This window comes from Microcaecilia unicolor, chromosome 8, assembly GCF_901765095.1.
Source record: "Microcaecilia unicolor chromosome 8, aMicUni1.1, whole genome shotgun sequence".
NCBI classification, from domain to species: domain Eukaryota; kingdom Metazoa; phylum Chordata; class Amphibia; order Gymnophiona; family Siphonopidae; genus Microcaecilia; species Microcaecilia unicolor.
This window is the reverse complement of record NC_044038.1, coordinates 245,693,277-245,711,868: the sequence shown is the minus strand read 5'-3', so window position 1 is coordinate 245,711,868 and position 18,592 is coordinate 245,693,277. Positions and strand designations below refer to the sequence as shown.

General features: G+C 44.6%; 1 protein-coding gene across 1 annotated transcript in view; it reads right to left on the bottom strand.

Moving 5' to 3' along the window:
* MMP24 (matrix metallopeptidase 24) overlaps positions 1 to 18,592 on the bottom strand; it is a 77,316-nt gene that overhangs the window by 25,624 nt on the left and 33,100 nt on the right. The window contains exons 3-5 of the mRNA XM_030212037.1: positions 9,340 to 9,456; positions 5,634 to 5,938; positions 3,582 to 3,743 (exon numbers count right to left, since the gene is read on the bottom strand). Coding sequence (XP_030067897.1) covers positions 3,582 to 3,743; positions 5,634 to 5,938; positions 9,340 to 9,456 — 584 coding nt within the window. The remainder of the gene's footprint in view (positions 1 to 3,581; positions 3,744 to 5,633; positions 5,939 to 9,339; positions 9,457 to 18,592) is intronic.

Below are 18,592 nucleotides of genomic sequence, written 5' to 3'. Positions count from 1 at the left end.
TCATCTAGGCAAGACAGTTATTTTGTACTTAGACAATTGCACTCAATCTGACGTTTTTTGACCATGATTCTTTCCATGCACTCATCCTATCTTTATTTAAAACAAGACTCTGTTATTGCAACATAGTATACCTAGGATGCAACATAGTATACCTAGGATGTAACCATTCACTTTGGAAAAAACCGCCATGAGAATCCTTTGTTACGTCCATCGTTCGGATCATATCTCTCCACTGCTTAAGACGCATCACTGGCTTCCATCTGAGCAGTACATTCTCTTCAAAGTTCTTATCCTCACTTTCAAAGCTTATAGATCTGGCAAACCACCCTATCTAGCATTTATGACCATCCCCTATTCACCTTATCGTGTCCTCCGCTCATTAAATGACTATCGGTTAGTTCTTCCCAATCCAAAAATGCATCTATGAGACACCATGCTTTCTACTTTGCTGAACCTGCTCTATGGAACTCATTACCTCTTTTCATCCATTCTAAACTTTTCTTTGCAGTATATCCCTGGTTAAAACCTGGCTTTGTCATGAAGCCTTTCCTGCTCCTTAGGGTTAGGTTCTATACGTAGCAGTAGGCTCTTGTACCATCCACACCGTTTTTCTGTGCACTAGAATCACATGGTGCAGAACTGTTTTCTATACATAGCAGTAGGCTCGTATAAAATGGCATAGGCACTCCTGGATGCAGAAGAGAGGCAGGATTGGCACTTATGCATGTAATTATAAAATACACATGTGCCCTGAATCTTACCATTTCAACAAATATATTTCAACCCCAAGTGGGAAGAGAAAATGCACAAACTAAACCAAAAGGACTCTCACTGTAAATATTAGAAAGGGATCCTCAGAATCGGAGCTGTGACCAAACATTGATTGCTTAATTCAACATTGTAAATTATTGGATCTTTTGTAATAATCAGTGGGACAAGTCTACAACTGGGTGCATTCAATTAGGCACCCCAAGACCACGTGGTAGGAAAAGGCTTCACAAATCTCATGCACCAGGTCACCATGGTGCTTAGAAATTGCACCCCGACACTCAAGATTTCTTGTTCCAAAATAGTGGTGGTGGTGTTGTACTGCTGTTGAGGACACCAAACTTCCTACCTCCCCGCTACAATCTTGAGCCACTTGCTGGAAGGACTTTGGGAAGTCTTGTGGCTTCAAGTCTGAAGGCACAGTAAGGCTGAAGCTTACAGAGAACCGAACGGCAACAGGGAAGCAGGAAATGTACTGTTTCTTCTGCAGTCAACAAAGAGAAGGGAATAGGTGACTTTTGGGGGCAGGGGTATGAGAGAAAGACTGCTGGGGGCAGGGGGTGTGTGTGTGTGAGAGAGAGAGAGACTGAGACTAGCTGGAGGCGAGAGGTAAGAGAGAGACTAATGCTACTTTGGGAAGGTGGTAGAACGAGAGGACATGAAATGAGATTGAATGGGGGCAGACTCAAAAAAGATGTCAGGAAGTATTTTTTCACGGAGAGGGTGGTGGATGCTTGGAATGCCCTCCCGCGGGAGGTGGTGGAGATGAAAACGGTAACGGAATTCAAACATGCGTGGGATATGCATAAAGGAATCCTGTGCAGTAGGAATGGATCCTCAGAAGCTTAGCCGAAATTGGGTGGCGGAGCAGGTGGGGGAAGAGAGGTTGGTGGTTGGGAGGCGAGGATAGTGGAGGGCAGACTTATACGGTCTGTGCCAGAGCCGGTGATGGGAGGCGGGACCTGTGGTTGGGAAGCGGGAAATACTGCTGGGCAGACTTGTACGGTCTGTGCCCTGAAAAAGGCAGGTACAAATCAAGGTAAGGTTTACACATATGAGTTTATCTTGTTGGGCAGACTGGATGGACCATGCAGGTCTTTTTTTGCCGTCATCTACTATGTTTTGCTATTTTGTATTCTGTGGTTTCCAGTGAAGTCTTTTTGATGTATAGTAAAATAAATGAGTCCTTGTAAAGGCAGTACATCTTTAAGAAAAGAAGGAGCAGTTTCAGAACAAGTGCTGAAAAGAAAAGGGTAAGAAAAGATAGAATCTCAGAAAGAGATGAGCATGAAATACTTTCTTGGAGCCAGGGGCGTAGTCAGACTTCCGTGGGAGGGGGGTCCAAAGCCCGAGGGGAGGGGCACATTTTAGCCCCCCCCCCCCACGTCTTTTCCGACCCCCCTCCCGCCGCGAACCCTCCCCCGGCGCCGCCTACCTTCACTTTTGCTGGCGGGGGACCCCACTCCCCGCCAGCCGACGTCCTCTCCGTCCTGCTCCTGCTCTTGTTGCATGCATTGCTGACGTCCTGTATGTTGTACTTGCAGGACATCAGGCTCAGAGGTTGTGCAGGACGTCAGACTCAGAGAACCTCTGAGTCTGACGTCCTGCAAGTACAACGTGCAGGACGTCATCAATGCATGCAACAGCAGGAGCAGGACGGAGAGGACGTCGGCTGGCGGGGAGTGGGGTCCCCCACCAGCAAAAGTGAAGGTAGGCGGCGCCGGGGGAGGGTTCACCGGGAGGGGGGTCCAGGCCCCCTCAGGTCCCACGTAGCTACGCCACTGCTTGGAGCCTCTCCCACCCAGTTAAACGCTACTGACTATTGGTCCCATAGAGTTTAGCAGTCCATGCTATTACAAGTGGCATAAAAGACTTCAGTGAACGCCTAACTGATGTTTGGCTTTCTAAACACAATTGAGATCTTAATCACTGGTTCAGTTTGTGAACATCCCTGAGCTTTAAAGAGCTGTGTGTTTCCCTCTGGTACAGGAGACAACATATGCAGTGGCGTACTAAGGGGGGGGGGGGCGCCGCGCCTCTGTCGGCGACTCTCGTTCTCTGCTCCCTCTGGCCCCGGAACGGGTTATTTCCTGTAACGGGGCAGAGGGAGCAAGGAACGAGCGTTGCTGACAGACGCGCGCCGCCACCCCCCCCCCCCCCAGCATGTAAAGATGCGCTGGGTGGGGGGGTTGTTTCGCTGGGGGGAGCTGCCCCTTTCTTGTCACCTGTCCCGCCCCTTCCACGCCCTCACCTCCCCCCTGTCATCTCTCCTCCCCCTCCCCTCCCCTTACTCTGCTATCCCAATCCCTGGTGGTCTAGAGGTACCTCTTCGGGGCAGGAAAGAGCCCCCTCTTTCCTGCCCGGAGCTGCTAGTTGCACTGCATCCTCCTGTCCTGGTGAGTCCGGCTCTCGGCGTTTCAAAATGGCCGCCGGGAGTTGAAGTCTCGCGAGGCTGCTTCAACTCTCGGCGGCCATTTTGAAACGCCGAGAGCCGGACTCACCAGGACAGGAGGATGCAGGGCAGCTAGCAGCTCCGGGCAGGAAAGAGGGGGCTCTTTCCTGCCCCGAAGAGGTACCTCTAGACCACCAGGGATTGGGATAGCAGAGTAAGGGGAGGGGGGATAGTTGTGTTTCGCAGGGGGGAGGGGGGTCGCTGCACCCAGGGGGGGGGGGGGCGCATCGGCGAGCCGCCCTGGGTGTCAGCTCCCCTAGGAACGCCACTGAACATACGATAGATGTTTCTTAGTGTTAAGTCATCAAAACATTACCAGATAAGTCTGACGGGAAACAAAATTACAAACAATGTCACTAACCATAGATTTTCTGAATTCCTTGCAGATCATCCTGTGGCAGTTTGAAGTTGTGCGTCTCCATATACTGGTAAAAAGGAGCCATTATGGCACTGGGGTCATTGGAATGCTCCAGGCCCAAGGCATGACCCAGCTCATGCACAGCCACCAGAAACAGGTCATTTCCTAGGGACAAAAGATATTTTACAAATATGCCTATCAGAAATTATCTTCATCTTCATTATGATCCTCAATGGAGTTGACTACAAAAACCATAGCCTATTATAACTTAAAAAAATCAATGACATTATATGTTAAACTGTATAACAACTACTATTACTAATAGCATTTATATAGCGCTGAACACTTGACATAGAGAGACAGTCCCTGCTCAAAGAGCTTACAATCTAGGTAAAACGGACAGTCAAGACATTATGGGCAAGGGAATTACAGGGTAAAGAGGAAGAGGGGAGGAGGAGGGCAACTGAGTAGTGGTTAGGAGCTAAAGGCAGCAGTGAAAAGGTGAGCCTTCAGCATAGATTTAAAAACAGGTAGAGATGGAGCTAGACGTATGGGTTCAGGAAGACGGTTCCAGGCATAAGGTGCAGCAAGATAAAAGGAGCGAAGTCTGGAGTTAGCGGTGGAGGAGAAGGGGGATGACTGACAAGAGAGATTTGCAAAGAACTGCGAGATTATTACAAGAGCAGTGATTCCAAAACCTGGTTCCAGCCAGTTAGGTTTTTTTAGGATACCCACAATGAATATCCGCGAGAGAGAGAGATACATGCACCGTCTCCACTGCATGCAGATCCCTCTTATGAATATTCATTGTGGATATCCTAAAAACCTAACTGGCTGGGGTGCCTCCAGGACCAAGTTTCAGAACCACTACACTAGGGGTTGAGCAGTACCAGAAGGTCAACCCTGCCCCTTACAAGACACCACAGAGATGCCTGATATGTAGGGGTGCCACAAGGATCACCTCTTGCTCCTGTTTTATTTAATGTGGAGGAGTGGCCTAGTGGTTAGTGTGGTGGACTTTGGTCCTGGGGAACTGAGGAACTGAGTTCGATTCCCACTTCAGGCACAGGCAGCTCCTTGTGACTCTGGGCAAGTCACTTAACCCTCCATTGCCCCATGTAAGCCGCATTGAGCCTGCCACGAGTGGAAAAGCGCGGGGCAGTGGCGTACCAAGGGGGGGGGGTGGTGGGGGCGGTCCGCCCCGGGTGTACGCCGCTTGGGGGGGGGTGCCGCGCCGGTCAGCGTTGTTCGTTTCCATGCTCCCTCTGCCCCAGAACAGGAAGTAACCTGTTCCGGGGCAGAGGGAGCATGGAAACGAACTACGCTGACCGGCGCGCAGCACCCTCCCCCCAGCGGCGTGCACCCAGGGGGGAGGGGGTTCTTTCGCCGGAGGGGGGGTCGTGCTGCACGGGGGGGGGGGGGCGCATCGGCGATCCGTCCTGTGTGTCAGCACCCCTAGGAACGCCACTGGCGTGGGGTACAAATGTAACAAAAATAAATATTGTCATAAGTACTATAATTTTAATGCAGTCTGTGGTAAGGGTGCTGAAAACCTTCCTGCATTGATATCCCGCAGTAAACGTCTATTACACCCACATTAACTGTGCATGACGTTTTCTGCATGGGCCCCTTTGTGCATTTGTTCTTACTGTTTTCAAGCTATTTTTCTGCAGCTTGTTTATATTGTCTATAGCTCCATTCCTGTCTCTCCTTCTGTTGTGTGACTGATAAAAGAGAAAATTAGAGAAGTTTTCTATACTGGCAAAAGCTCATAATTAAAAATGTTTCAGGTATTCTCAAAGCAAGAAGGGAAGGGCAGATTTGAGGAAAGCCACTACTTATTCTGGGGGAAAAGCAGCATGGAATCTTCCCTTCCTGGCATCCCAGACTGGCCACTGTTGGAAACAGGGAGCTCAGTAAAGAATCTACGGGTAGCAGAGCCAAATGTTAGAACTGGCACCAATCACAGGATTCTACGAAACACACTCTTCCAAGTGTCTGGTTTTGCCTGTTTCCTCTAAGATGATTTCACAAGAGATCGTAAGAAGCACTTACCATCGTGATGAGAGTTTCCCAAAGTCCACGGTTCATCAGAATCAAAGTGCGTGTCCCCTCCAATCCCTGGGCCTGGGAAGTAGGCATGAGCTAAGAACCCACCTTCACCATCAAATGGAGAACTGTCTCCATGGAAACCAGACGCAAAAAAAATCATGATATCAGCCTCTTTCCTCTCACTCTTCACCTCATGATATGGAACCTCTTCAAAGGTCAGAGGGGTCACTTTCTGCCAGACATCGAATGCCTGACGGATTGCTTTCCTTGTATCAAGCTCCCCAACCTTTGGGGTATAGTTGTGAATACTGTAAGAAACAAAAACGAGAAGTATTTTATTAAAAGTAGTGAGGCACTGATAGAGGAGAGGCGGACCGGGGCTATAAAAGGATGGTAATAGGTGGGAAAGAGGGAAAAGAATTCTGCAAGAAACAAGCAGTCGCTGTCATCATTCATGCTATTAATCTTTTATCATTTTTATTAAATGTCATCTCCATGGCCTGAACAGATTTATCAAGCAAGCACCCTGAACACCCTTGTCCCACCAGAGAACAGGTACAACACAGGCAGCAACAATGCAAGCCTATCTTACACAAATATTTTACTGTAATTCACTGCCACTGTATTTGATGAAGCATGTCCTCGAAGCTAAAATAAATAAATATGTATATATATATATATACACACACACACAACACACTACAGGCAAATCACAACATCAATGCAAGCTTTCCTCACACGTATTACACTATTTGGCTAAATGCAGATAATGGAATATTATTCACCCGAATATGAATAATGGTCCTTGAGATTTAACATAACAAATAATAAAAGAAGGAACACGAAATCAGTGTTTATTTCAGTAGGAATTAGAACAGTAGAGTCCTGGATTATTCATATTTGAATTTAAATTGCTATTCGGACGAATATGAATAAATGTATTCGGGACACTATTCAGGGCCGAATCGAATATGAATATTCGGTACAGCCCTAATACATACATCCTGTCCTACCACAGAACAGGCACATCATGGCCAACAGTGGTGCAAGCTTCACATGCATGCATCCCTGTACTGAGTTAGTATCTGAGAAACTGGGGAAAAGGCAGACTCGTGGCCTTCGCTGATTGGTTGTAGAACCTTGGAGCATCCTTTTAAAATCTTAACGCCATGTCTGAAGAAGGTCATTCTGCGCTACATTTTTCAAATCCATAGCATGCAATATCATATCCAAAATGAATCGGAGAGAATTGTTCTTCACTCAACGTGTAATTAAACTCTGGAATTCGTTGCCAGAGAATGTGGTAAAGGCGGTTAGCTTAGCGGAGTTTTAAAAAGGTTTGGACAGCTTCCTAAAGGAAAAGTCCATAGACCATTATTAAATGGACTTGGGGAAAATTCACTATTTCTGGAGTAAGCAGTATAAAATGTTTTGTACTTTTTTGGGATCTTGCCAGGTATTTGTGACCTGGATTGGCCACTGTTGGAAACAGGATGCTGGGCTTGATGGACCTTTGGTCTTTCCCAGTATGGTAACACTTATGTTCTTATGTACTGCTAATCATTTGTATTGCGCTATTAGATGTACATAGCGCTGTGTGGGAAGCACTAGCACGTGCTTACCGCAGCTTAAAAGGGAATGGGACTTGATAGACCACCTTTCTGTGTTTTTTGCAACTACATTCAAAATGGTTTACATAGTATATACAGGTCCTTATTTGTACCTGGGTCAATAGAGGATTAAGTGACTTGCCCAGAGTCAGAAGGAGCTGCAGTGGGAATTGAACCCAGTTCCCCAGGAACAAAGTCCGCTGTACTAAGGAAAAGTCCATAGACCGTTATTAAATGGACTTGGGGAAAATCCACTATTTCTGGGATAAGCAGTATAAAATGTTTTGTACATTTTTGGGATCTTGCCGGGTATTTGTGACCTGGATTGGCCACTGTTGGAAACAGGATGCTGGGCTTGATGGACCTTTGGTCTTTCCCAGTATGGCAATACTTATGTACTTATGTACTTATTCCTCTTCCTGACGCGGCCATTTCAAAACAAAAGCGGGGAGGGGGGGGAGGTCCCTAGCCCTTGTCACTAAGGATTGCTATTGACAGTTACAGAGGATCGTCCTTCAGTTGGATATTGAAGTTTAAGTTTTTTGGACTCTTTATTTTTAGTGTATGTTTATTTGGAATGTTAGTCTTTTGTTTTATATTATATTTTTTGTACCAGTTTGGAAACTACATGGGAAGTGAACTGTGTTTAGAAAATGTTGGGGGGGTGTAACCAGTTTTAGATGTAGTGTTTTTTTCCCCTCCCTGTGGGTTTTTTTTCCCCGGTTCCTACCGAGGCCTACGACAAAAGCTCAATAAGGGGTTTTGTGAAAAGTCTAAGACTCTTCCCAGGCAGTTCAGGCTTCCTTTATTTAAAATAATAAAATTATAAGGTTTACTCCCATGTATTTTCCATAGTGAGTAAACTATTTTTTGAAGTTCCGTAGTATCTGGGTTTAAAAAAAGGTTTGGACAAATTCCTGGAGGAAAAGTCCATCGTCTGTTATTGAGACAGACATGGGGAAGCAACTGCTTGCCCCCGGGATTGGTAGCATGGAATGTTGCTGCTAATTGGGTTTCTGCCAGGTACTTGTGACCTGGCTCGGCCACTGTTTGCGAAAACAGGATATTGGGCTAAATGGACCATTGGTCTGATCCAGTATGGCTACTCTTATGTTCTAATAGTTTTGCTGTCCATACATTGATTTTTGTTATAGTACAACAGTAATACAAATTTAAAACACACACTCCCTGATGTCACCTCAAGGGAAGGGATGGAGCGCGCAGGATCAACAATCACTGAATGTTCAGCAGCAGATAGCAGGGTAGAACAGCATCTGCCGACATACAGCCTGTTCCCATACACTCCTGCACGTACACAACCAACTCATAGTGCCCAGTCATCAAGAAATAGTTCACAAGCATATTCGTCAGACCATTTTTGTGTCCAAGGACCCCAGCACTGGAATGCCCTCCTTGTTCCCTTCCACTTGCAGTCCTCTCAAGACAAATTTAAGGTAGATCTCAAAACTCATGTCTTCAGAAATGCCTTTATTAATATCTCTTGACGTATCCCTCCAACAAGCTCCGAGAAGAACCCAAGAAATACTTGCAGCACTCCTACCCCCCTACTATACTATCTAAAATTGTAGTTCTACCCCTCTATCCTCTGTTTATCATGTATCTCTCCCTCTTTTATGTATGTCTGTCTTCTCTACTAATTTTAGACTGTAAGCCACTTAGAAGGCCTTCCATCGGGCGATATAGTAAGACTTCAGTAAACTTGAAACTTCTACAATCCATGAGCAATAGACATCCAAGTGCTGGCTCTATGCAGCATGAACATCCATTTTACAATCAGAAACATCCAAACATCCAAACAGGGCAAAACAAGGGACATGGACATCTCTTTGGCAGCAGAGGAACACTGATATTATAAAATGGCCGCACAAACGTCTATATTAATGAAAGACATTTTTATTGGAGTTCTTATAACCACCAATTTTTATTATATATTGTAAACCACCTTCATCTGGTAAAGCCAGGCACTTCCAAATGTTATTAAACAATAAATGATAAAAAATAGAAGGCATAGGATTTTTAATAAATCATGCACAGAAACCACATGGACCAAAATGATACCAGAAGAAAGCAGTCTATACCTGTAAGTTATGTGTTTCTGCCGCCATTTTTGTCCTGTTAGTGCGTAGCGTTTATTCCTTCGTCTATGGCTTAGATGAGGATGGTCAGGGACTCCACACCGAGGCCGTTTCATCCACCTGCAAAGAAAAACACTACTAATTTAATGCTGAGCTTATGGAAAGCAGAGATAAGGAGGGCAAAAAAGGACTTTGAAAAAAAGTTAGCATTAGAAGCGAAAATACAAAGTAAAAATTTTTTTAGATACATTAAAAGCAGGAAGCCAGCTAAAGAATCAGTTAGGCCGCTGGACGAAAATGGTGTTTAAGGGGCGATCACAGATGACCGAGCCGTAGCAGAGAAATTAAATGAATTCTTTGCTTCGGTCTTCAACGAGGAGGATTTGGGAGGGACACCGGTGCCGGTAAGCATATTTGAAGCAGGCGAGACGGAGAAACTAAACGAATTCTCTGTAAACTTGGATGTAATGGGTCAGTTCTGCAAACTGAAGAGTAGTAAATCACCAGGACCTGATGGTATTCATTCCCAGAGTATTAATAGAACTGAAAAATGAACTTGTAGAGCTACTGTTAGTAATATGCAATCTATCCCTAAAATTCAGTGTAGTACCGGAAGACTGGAGGGTAGCCAATGTTACGCCGATTTTTAAAAAAGGTTCCAGAGGAGATCCAGGAAACTATAGACCGGCGAGTCTGACGTCTGTACCGGGCAAAATGGTAGAGGCTATTATCAAGAATAAAATTACAGAGCACGTACAAAAACATGGGCTGATGAGACAAAGTCAGCACGGATTTAGTGAAGGGAAGTCTTGCCTCACCAATCTACTGCATTTTTTTGAGGGGGGTGAACAAACATGTGGACAATGGGGAGCTGGTGGATATTTGTATCTGGCTTTTCAAAAGGCGTTTGACAAAATGTCTCATGAAAGATTCCTGAGGAAACTGGAGAGTCATGGGATCGGAGGTAGGGTATTACTATGGATTAAGAGCTGGTTGAAAGATAGGAAGCAAAGAGTAGGCTTGAATGGTCAGTATTCTCAGTGGAGAAGGGTAGTTAGTGGGGTCCCGCAGGGGTCTGTGTTGGGACCGCTGCTTTTTAACATATTTATAAATGACCTAGAGATGGGAGTAACTAGGGAGGTAATTAAATTCGCAGATGACACAAAATTATTCAGGGTCGTCAAGTCGCAGGAGGAGTGTGAAAGATTACAGGAGGACCTCGCGAGACTGGGGGATTGGGCGTGCAAATGGCAGATGAAGTTCAATGTTGACAAGTGCAAAGTGATGCATGTCGGTAAGAGGAACCCAAATTACAGCTATGTCATGCAAGGTTCCGTGTTAGGAGTTACGGACCTAGAAAGGGATCTGGGAGTAATCGTTGATAAGACATTAAAGACATCTGCCCGGTGTGCTGCGGTGGCTAAGAAAGCGCTCAGAATGTTGAGTATTATTAGGAAAGGGATGGAAAACAAACACGAGGATGTTATAATGCCGTTGTATCGCTCCATGGTGCGACCGCACCTTCAGTATTGTGTCCAATTCTGGTCGCCACATCTCAAAAAAGATATAAAGGAATTAGAAAAGGTGCAGAGAAGGGTGACGAAAATGATAAAGGGAATGGAACGACTTCCCTATGAGGAAAGGCTGAGAAGGTTAGGGCTCTTCAGCTTGGAAAAAAGGCGGCTGAGGGGTGATATGATAGAAGTCTACAAGATAATGAGCGGAGTAGAGCGGACAGATGTGAAGCGTTTGTTTACAGTTTCAAACAACAACAAAACCAGGGGACACAAGATGAAGCTAGAATATGGTAGATTTAAAAAAAATAGGAGAAAGTTTTTCTTTACTCAGCGTGTAGTTGGACTCTGGAACTCGTTGCCGGAGAATGTAGTGACAGCAGCTGGCCTTACGGAATTTAAAGGGGGTTTGGACAGATTCCTGAAGGAAAAGTCCATTGAACATTATTAATTTTTTTTTTTTTTTTTGGGGAGGGGGGGGTTGCCGGGTTTTTGAAGCTTGCATTGGCCGCTGTCGGAGACAGGATGCTGGGCTTCATGGACCCTTGGTCTTTCCCAGTATGGCGGTGCTTATGTACTTATGTAAAGACATGAAAGAGATTGGCAGTCGTGTATAATAAAGCTCAGCAGCATCTTCTATTCATGTTACTGAGTTAGTATCTAAAGTACTGAGGAGCAGGTTTTAGACAGGACATCCAGCTCCAGAATATGGACATCCACGTTCGTGTATTCTAGAAGAGGATCTATCGACATACAGCCTGTTCTAACACCCATGAGAAAGAGATGCCCAAGTGCTGGCTGTACCCAGCATGAACATCCATTTTACAAACAGAAAAATCCAAACTGTGAACAGGGCAAAAGGGACATGGATGGCACAGAAACGTCCATCAAACATATAAACGGCAAGTGACCGTACTCACTTGCAAATGCGCAGTACAGACTTCCCTCTCTGTCCCGCCCTCGCGTCATGACATCAGAGGGCGGAACAGAGAGGGAAACGGAGTCGAACTGTCGGATGCTGCCGCTGCCGCCTGGAAAGGAACATTGCGCGAAACAACCTCCACCCCCCCATCCCCGCCCCCCTCCATATCAGGCCCCCTGCACTGACCTGACAGTGCCTCTCACCTCCGTGTGGAAGCGCTGAAGGCAGCAGCAGAGCGATCTGCTGCTGCCTGTAGCACTTTCACACGGAGGTGAGAGGCGCTGTCAGATCAGTGCAGGGGGCCCGGCACGGAGGGGGGAGGGAGCGGCCGCGATGAGGGTAGCTGGACATGGGGGGAGGGCTGCTGGGCATGGGGGGGAGGGAGGCCAAGGGAAAGAGGAGGGTCGCTGGATATGGGGGGGAGGATCGGTGGATGGGGTGAGGCCAGGGGAGAGAGGAGGACTGCAATACTTGCCCGTTTTTACGGGCTTAACGGCTAGTATTATAAAATGGACACACAGACGTCCATATTAACGAGTAGCCTAATGGTTAGAACAGCCAGCTAAGAAAATCACCTAAATTTGTCCCTTCCTTTCTGAGCACACTACCAAAACCCTTATCCACACACTTATCACCTCTCGCTTAGACTACTGCAACTTACTTCTCACAGGTCTCCCACAGGTCTCCCACTAAGCCATCTCTCTCCCCTTCAGTCTGTTCAAAATTCTGCTGCACGACTTATATTTTGCCATGTTGCTATGCTCATATTAGCCCTCTCCTCAAGTCACTTCATTGGCTCCCTATCCATTTCTGCATACAATTCAAACTCCTCTTATTGACTTACAAGTGCATTCACTCTGCAGCTCCTCAGTATCTCTCCCTACACTCCTCCCTGGGAACTCTGCTCATTGGTTAAATTAAATCTCTCTTACTTGTACCCTTCTCCACTGCCAACTCCAGACTCCGTTCCTTTTATCTTGCTGCACCGTATGCCTGGAATAGACTTCCTGAGCCAGTACATCAAGCTCCATCTCTGGCCGTCTTCAAATCTAGGCTAAAAGCCCACCTTTTTGAGGCAGCGTTTAACTCCTAACTCCTTATTTACTTGTTCAGTACCCATGTCTGTTATAGAGAACCCAACACCCTGCAACGCAACATATCCAACGATCGTATCGGACACTATTTAACCTTTCCTCTCTCTAATCCCCCCTTATGCCTCAAAGAAATGGACCCTTTATATGACCACAATATCACATTGTATTTGTTCCCCTACAGTTTCTTGGCAAATGCCTACGGTACTATGTAAGCCACATTGAGCCTGCAAATAGGTGGGAAAATGTGGGATACAAATGTAACAAATAAATAAATAAAATTCCCTTATCCCTTATTTGTCCTGTTTGTCTGTCCTGATTAGATTGTAAGCTCTGTCGAGCAGGGACTGTCCTACATGTTCAATGTACAGCACTGCATACGTCTAGTAGCGCTATAGAAATGATAAGTAGTAGTAGTCTTTGGGATTCCGGAATCTTGCTGCTCTTTGGGATTCTGCACAGAATGTTGCTACAGTGGGATTCCGGAATCTTGCTACTCTTTGGGATTCTGCATGGAATCTTGTCACACTTTGGGATTCCGGAATCTTGCTACTCTTTGTCCTTATCCTTTATTTGTCCTGTTTGTCTGTCCTAATTAGATTGTAAGCTCTGTCGAGCAGGGACTGTCCTACATGTTCAATGTACAGCACTGCATACGTCTAGTAGCGCTATAGAAATGATAAGTAGTAGTAGTCTTTGGGATTCCGGAATCTTGCTGCTCTTTGGGATTCTGCACAGAATGTTGCTACAGTGGTATTCCGGAATCTTGCTACTCTTTGGGATTCTGCATGGAATCTTGTCACACTTTGGGATTCCGGAATCTTGCTACTCTTTGTCCTTATCCCTTGTTTGTCCTGTTTGTCTGTCCTAATTAGATTGTAAGCTCTGTTGAGCAGGGACTGTCCTACATGTTCAATGTACAGCACTGTATACGTCTAGTAGAGCTATAGAAATGATAAGTAGTAGTAGTCTTTGGGATTCCGGAATCTTGCTGCTCTTTGGGATTCTGCACAGAATGTTGCTACAGTGGGATTCCGGAATCTTGCTACTCTTTGGGATTCTGCACGGAATCTTTCTACTCTTTGGGATTCCAGAATCTTGCTACTCTTTGTCCTTATCCCTTGTTTGTCCTGTTTGTCTTTCCTAATTAGATTGTAAGCTCTATCGAGCAGGGACTGTCCTACATGTTCAATGTACAGCACTGTAAACGTTGAGTAGCGCTATAGAAATGATAAGTAGTAGTAGTCTTTGGGATTCCGGAATCTTGCTGCTCTTTGGGATTCTGCACAGAATGTTGCTACAGTGGGATTCCGGAATCTTGCTACTCTTTGGGATTCTGCACGGAATCTTGCTACTCTTTGGGATTCTGGAATCTTGCTACTCTTTGGGATTCCGGAATCTTGTCACACTTTGGGATTCCGGAATCTTGCTACTCTTTGTCCTTATCCCTTGTTTGTCCTGTTTGTCTTTCCTAATTAGATTGTAAGCTCTATCGAGCAGGGACTGTCCTACATGTTCAATGTACAGCACTGTAAACGTTGAGTAGCGCTATAGAAATGATAAGTAGTAGTAGTCTTTGGGATTCCGGAATCTTGCTGCTCTTTGGGATTCTGCACAGAATGTTGCTACAGTGGGATTCCGGAATCTTGCTACTCTTTGGGATTCTGCACGGAATCTTGCTACTCTTTGGGATTCTGGAATCTTGCTACTCTTTGGGATTCCGGAATCTTGTCACACTTTGGGATTCCGGAATCTTGCTACTCTTTGTCCTTATCCCTTGTTTGTCCTGTTTGTCTTTCCTAATTAGATTGTAAGCTCTATCGAGCAGGGACTGTCCTACATGTTCAATGTACAGCACTGTATACGTCGAGTAGCGCTATAGAAATGATAAGTAGTAGTAAGCAGTAGTAGTATTTTCTTTTCTCTGTTTTGTTTTATTTCTAATTATGTCCTTTAAAAGTGGACCAGCATGGCTACCACATCACTTTACTCAAAACTGATTCAGAAGCAACTTTAAATCAAAGCCTCCAAATCATGCACTCCTGGGCGGATGCATTCCAGCTGAAACTCAACACAGAGAAAACTCAATGTCTTGTCCTCACCTCACAACACAACAAAAACAACTACTCCACAATAACCACACCATACTGTTCTCTCCCCATCGCACAAAATCTAAAAATTCTTGGAGTTACCATCGACCGAAACCTCACACTCGATACTCACGTGAAGAACACAACGAAAAAGATGTTCCACTCCATGTGGAAACTCAAAAGAGTAAAACCTTTCTTCCCGAGATATATCTTCCGTACCCTGGTACAGTCAATGGTAATAAGTCATCTGGACTACTGTAATGCACTGTACGCTGGCTACAAAGAACACACTATCAAAAAATCCAAACAGTCCAGAATACTGCTGCCAGACTCATATTTGGAAAAAATAAATATGAAATTGCAAAACCCCTAAGAGAGAAACTTCATTGCCTCCCTCTCAAGGAATGCGTGGCGTTCAAGATCTGCATGATAGTACACAAAATCATTCACGCAGATGCCCCAATCTACATGCTAAACCTTGTGGATTTGCCTCCCAGAAACGCCATAAGATCATCCCACCAATTTCTCAATCTGCACTTCCCCAGCTGTAAAGGACTAAAATACAAGCTGATACACGCCATCACCTTCTCTTACATGAGCACGCAGTTGTGGAATGCATTACCTACAGCCCTGAAAGCTATTGACGAAATAACTAACTTCCGCAAATCCCTGAAGACACATCTCTTCCACAAGGCCTACAAACAGAACCCATAGCCTTACAAAACTACCTCACCAATCCACACAGTTACTACAGTCCACTTCTACCCTGCCTAACATCTTCCTTCTCTCTTCCCTTACCTAATCTTTGAACATTACTAATTGTAACTGATATCATGGAATGATTATGTCATAACCAAACTCTGTAAGCCACATTGTGCCTGCAAATAGGTGGGAAAATGTGGGATACAGATGCAATAAAATAAATAAATAAATAATTCCAGAAGCTCCTGTAATGATCTTAGCCAACACCCTCCACTGAACAGGACTGCCTGGGCCACATCACCCACGAATATGCAAACTCCAGCTTTTAGGTTTGCATGCAAAAGGGGTAGGTATTGTAAGTACCAATATTAACAGTAAAAGATCCTGTTTTACTAACTTGCCTCCAGTCTCCTCTGAGTGGCTGATGCCCATAATCCCATTTTTACACCCTCTCCATCACAGCAGGCTCACAATTGGACAAAATGAAGAAACTTTATAGCTTGCAAATCACAAGTCCTATGCGGAATTACAAATAAATATTCAAAATAGTTAACATATCCACTCTCTTGCAAAACACGAAGATCCAAATCTGTGATGGATCATCTACTGTCAAATGAAGGTCGAAGTCCTTATTCCACTTTTCAATCATATGGACATTGCTTCTCCACCATTATATTGTTACAAAGCAATGATAATATCTTTGTATGTAGCTGGTTTGAAGTCAAAATTCTCTCCACTCCATTAGGCTCTCAAAGTCTAAAAGTCTTTGCTCAGCATAATTAAGCATTGCTTCTCCAAACTGGAAACTGATGACGTGTATACCCAGGAATTCAGTTTGCAATTCATCAAATAGCCTATATGTGAATTCATCCACACTTTGTGAGACAAACTGTATGCTTGCCAGACTCCACAACTCAGTGATAAACGGACATAATGAGATTTCCTTAATTTTGATTTCAGTTTGGAAGGTGTAATTACCTTTTTCTGCATCATCACAATTTGGATTTTTAAGATTCAGAAAAATTTAACCAAGTCCCCAGTTCCATCTAATTATCTCACATTTGCAGTGCAAAATACTAGTAACCATATTGGTGCTAGAGAAAAGTGGGATCTAGGCAGTGCATTTTTTCTAGCCCAAAAGGTGCCGGTACTCAAATGCCAGGCCACCCTTCAGGGGTGGGGTGATCACCAAGGGACCCACCCCACAATAGCCAGGCACCTTGCAACCAGTCAAAGAATCTATGACAAGGCAGAATTTGTGTATAGAGCTTCTGTTTCATTAAAACTTGGGGACCATGGGTCAATTTTAACAGACAATAGAAAAGGTGCTGGTACTCAGTACCCCCAAGTACCCCCTCAACAAAAAGCCCTGGATCTATGTAAACTGTGGACCAATGGAGAACCAGATTTACGAACAGGAGCTACCACACTAACATGTAATTAACCAGCATTAGGGTCCCATCTTATTCAATTTATTTTGCTAAGAAGCTGCAAGACGATTTATAAAATAAAATTACCATAAAGAATACAATTTCTCAACATCAGCCCATAATCTATCATAGGTAGTGCCACGCCATACCTTACACTGTTTGCAAAGCTACAATGTAAACCCACCTTCTATAACTACCCTAATCACTCCCTTCCTCTTCTCTCTTCCCTACTTAATCTCGGCACAATACTAACTGTATCTGATAACCTAGAATGACAATGTTAATAAAACTATGTAAGCCACATTGAGCCTGCAAATAGGTGGGAAAATGTGGGATACAAATGCAATAAATAAATAAAAATGTATCCTTGATATCTAATAATATGTGTTACTGGTGCTAGCACGCACTATATATCAGAGAAACTGTGCATAAGTTTTCACCTAGAATGTAAACCACACTGAACCCTGGAAAGGGGATATTAGCGGTGTACAAGAACTGAACTGAATATGCAACTCCTTCAAATGGGCTCATTTTTGCTCATTCTTCCCAGGAATAATTGTATAACCTGCGTACTTCTCTGTGTCGCCTTTGCCAAACTTTCAATTTAAAGAATGCCTGGACTGCCACTCATGAAATACTGGAATGATGTACTTACATTTACACCTGCCTTTCAAGACACACCTTTTTTGTGGATAAAATTACACACACAGATGCAGGAATTTTCTTAAGTATGTGCATCAATGCAAATCCCATCCTAACCCTAGAGAAAAGAAAGGGAAAGAGGATGGGATTTGATATACTGCCTTTCTGTGGTTACAATTAAAGCTGTTTACATATTATATACAGGTACTTATTTTGTACCTGGGGCAAGTGGGGGGTTAAGTGACTTGACAGAATGATGCAGTCAGTGGAAATTGGGCCCACATGGGCAGTGAATTGGGTTTTCTAGAGGCCTCACATCTGTTTTTCTTATCTGATATGTCCACCTTTACACTGCTTTGTCTCTGAATCCCCCTGCCACTGCCAGAGACCTTCACCTGCCTCCTTATCAGTCAGTAACTGAGGGGGAGAAACATTTCTTTTTTTCTGTGGACCTGCATGTTACCTTGGCCAGGCTCTACTCACATGTACATATTTGATTGGTCTTCCTGGTCAGGTCCTGCCTCACCTGGGCTGGGCAGAGCAGGAACATAACTGCATTAGACACTGGTATTTTTAGGGGAACTTCTTTGGTGCTATTTTCTTTCTGCGGCTTTCCCCCTGATTTTCCATCTCTGTGCACTATGGAAACATAGCTATGAATCTCTACAGTCCAGACCCTTCATTGCCCCCTCCCCATAAGACTACTGTGAATACTGTCCATCTGTACCTAGAAGCCATGTGAATTAATTATTCTTCTGGCTTCATATTAAAGATACCTATCGTATCTTATTTCCTGGGTGAATGTGTGAGTCTGTAGTCTCACATGCACATTTGTCATCTGAAAACACAAAAGAACCCACAAGGT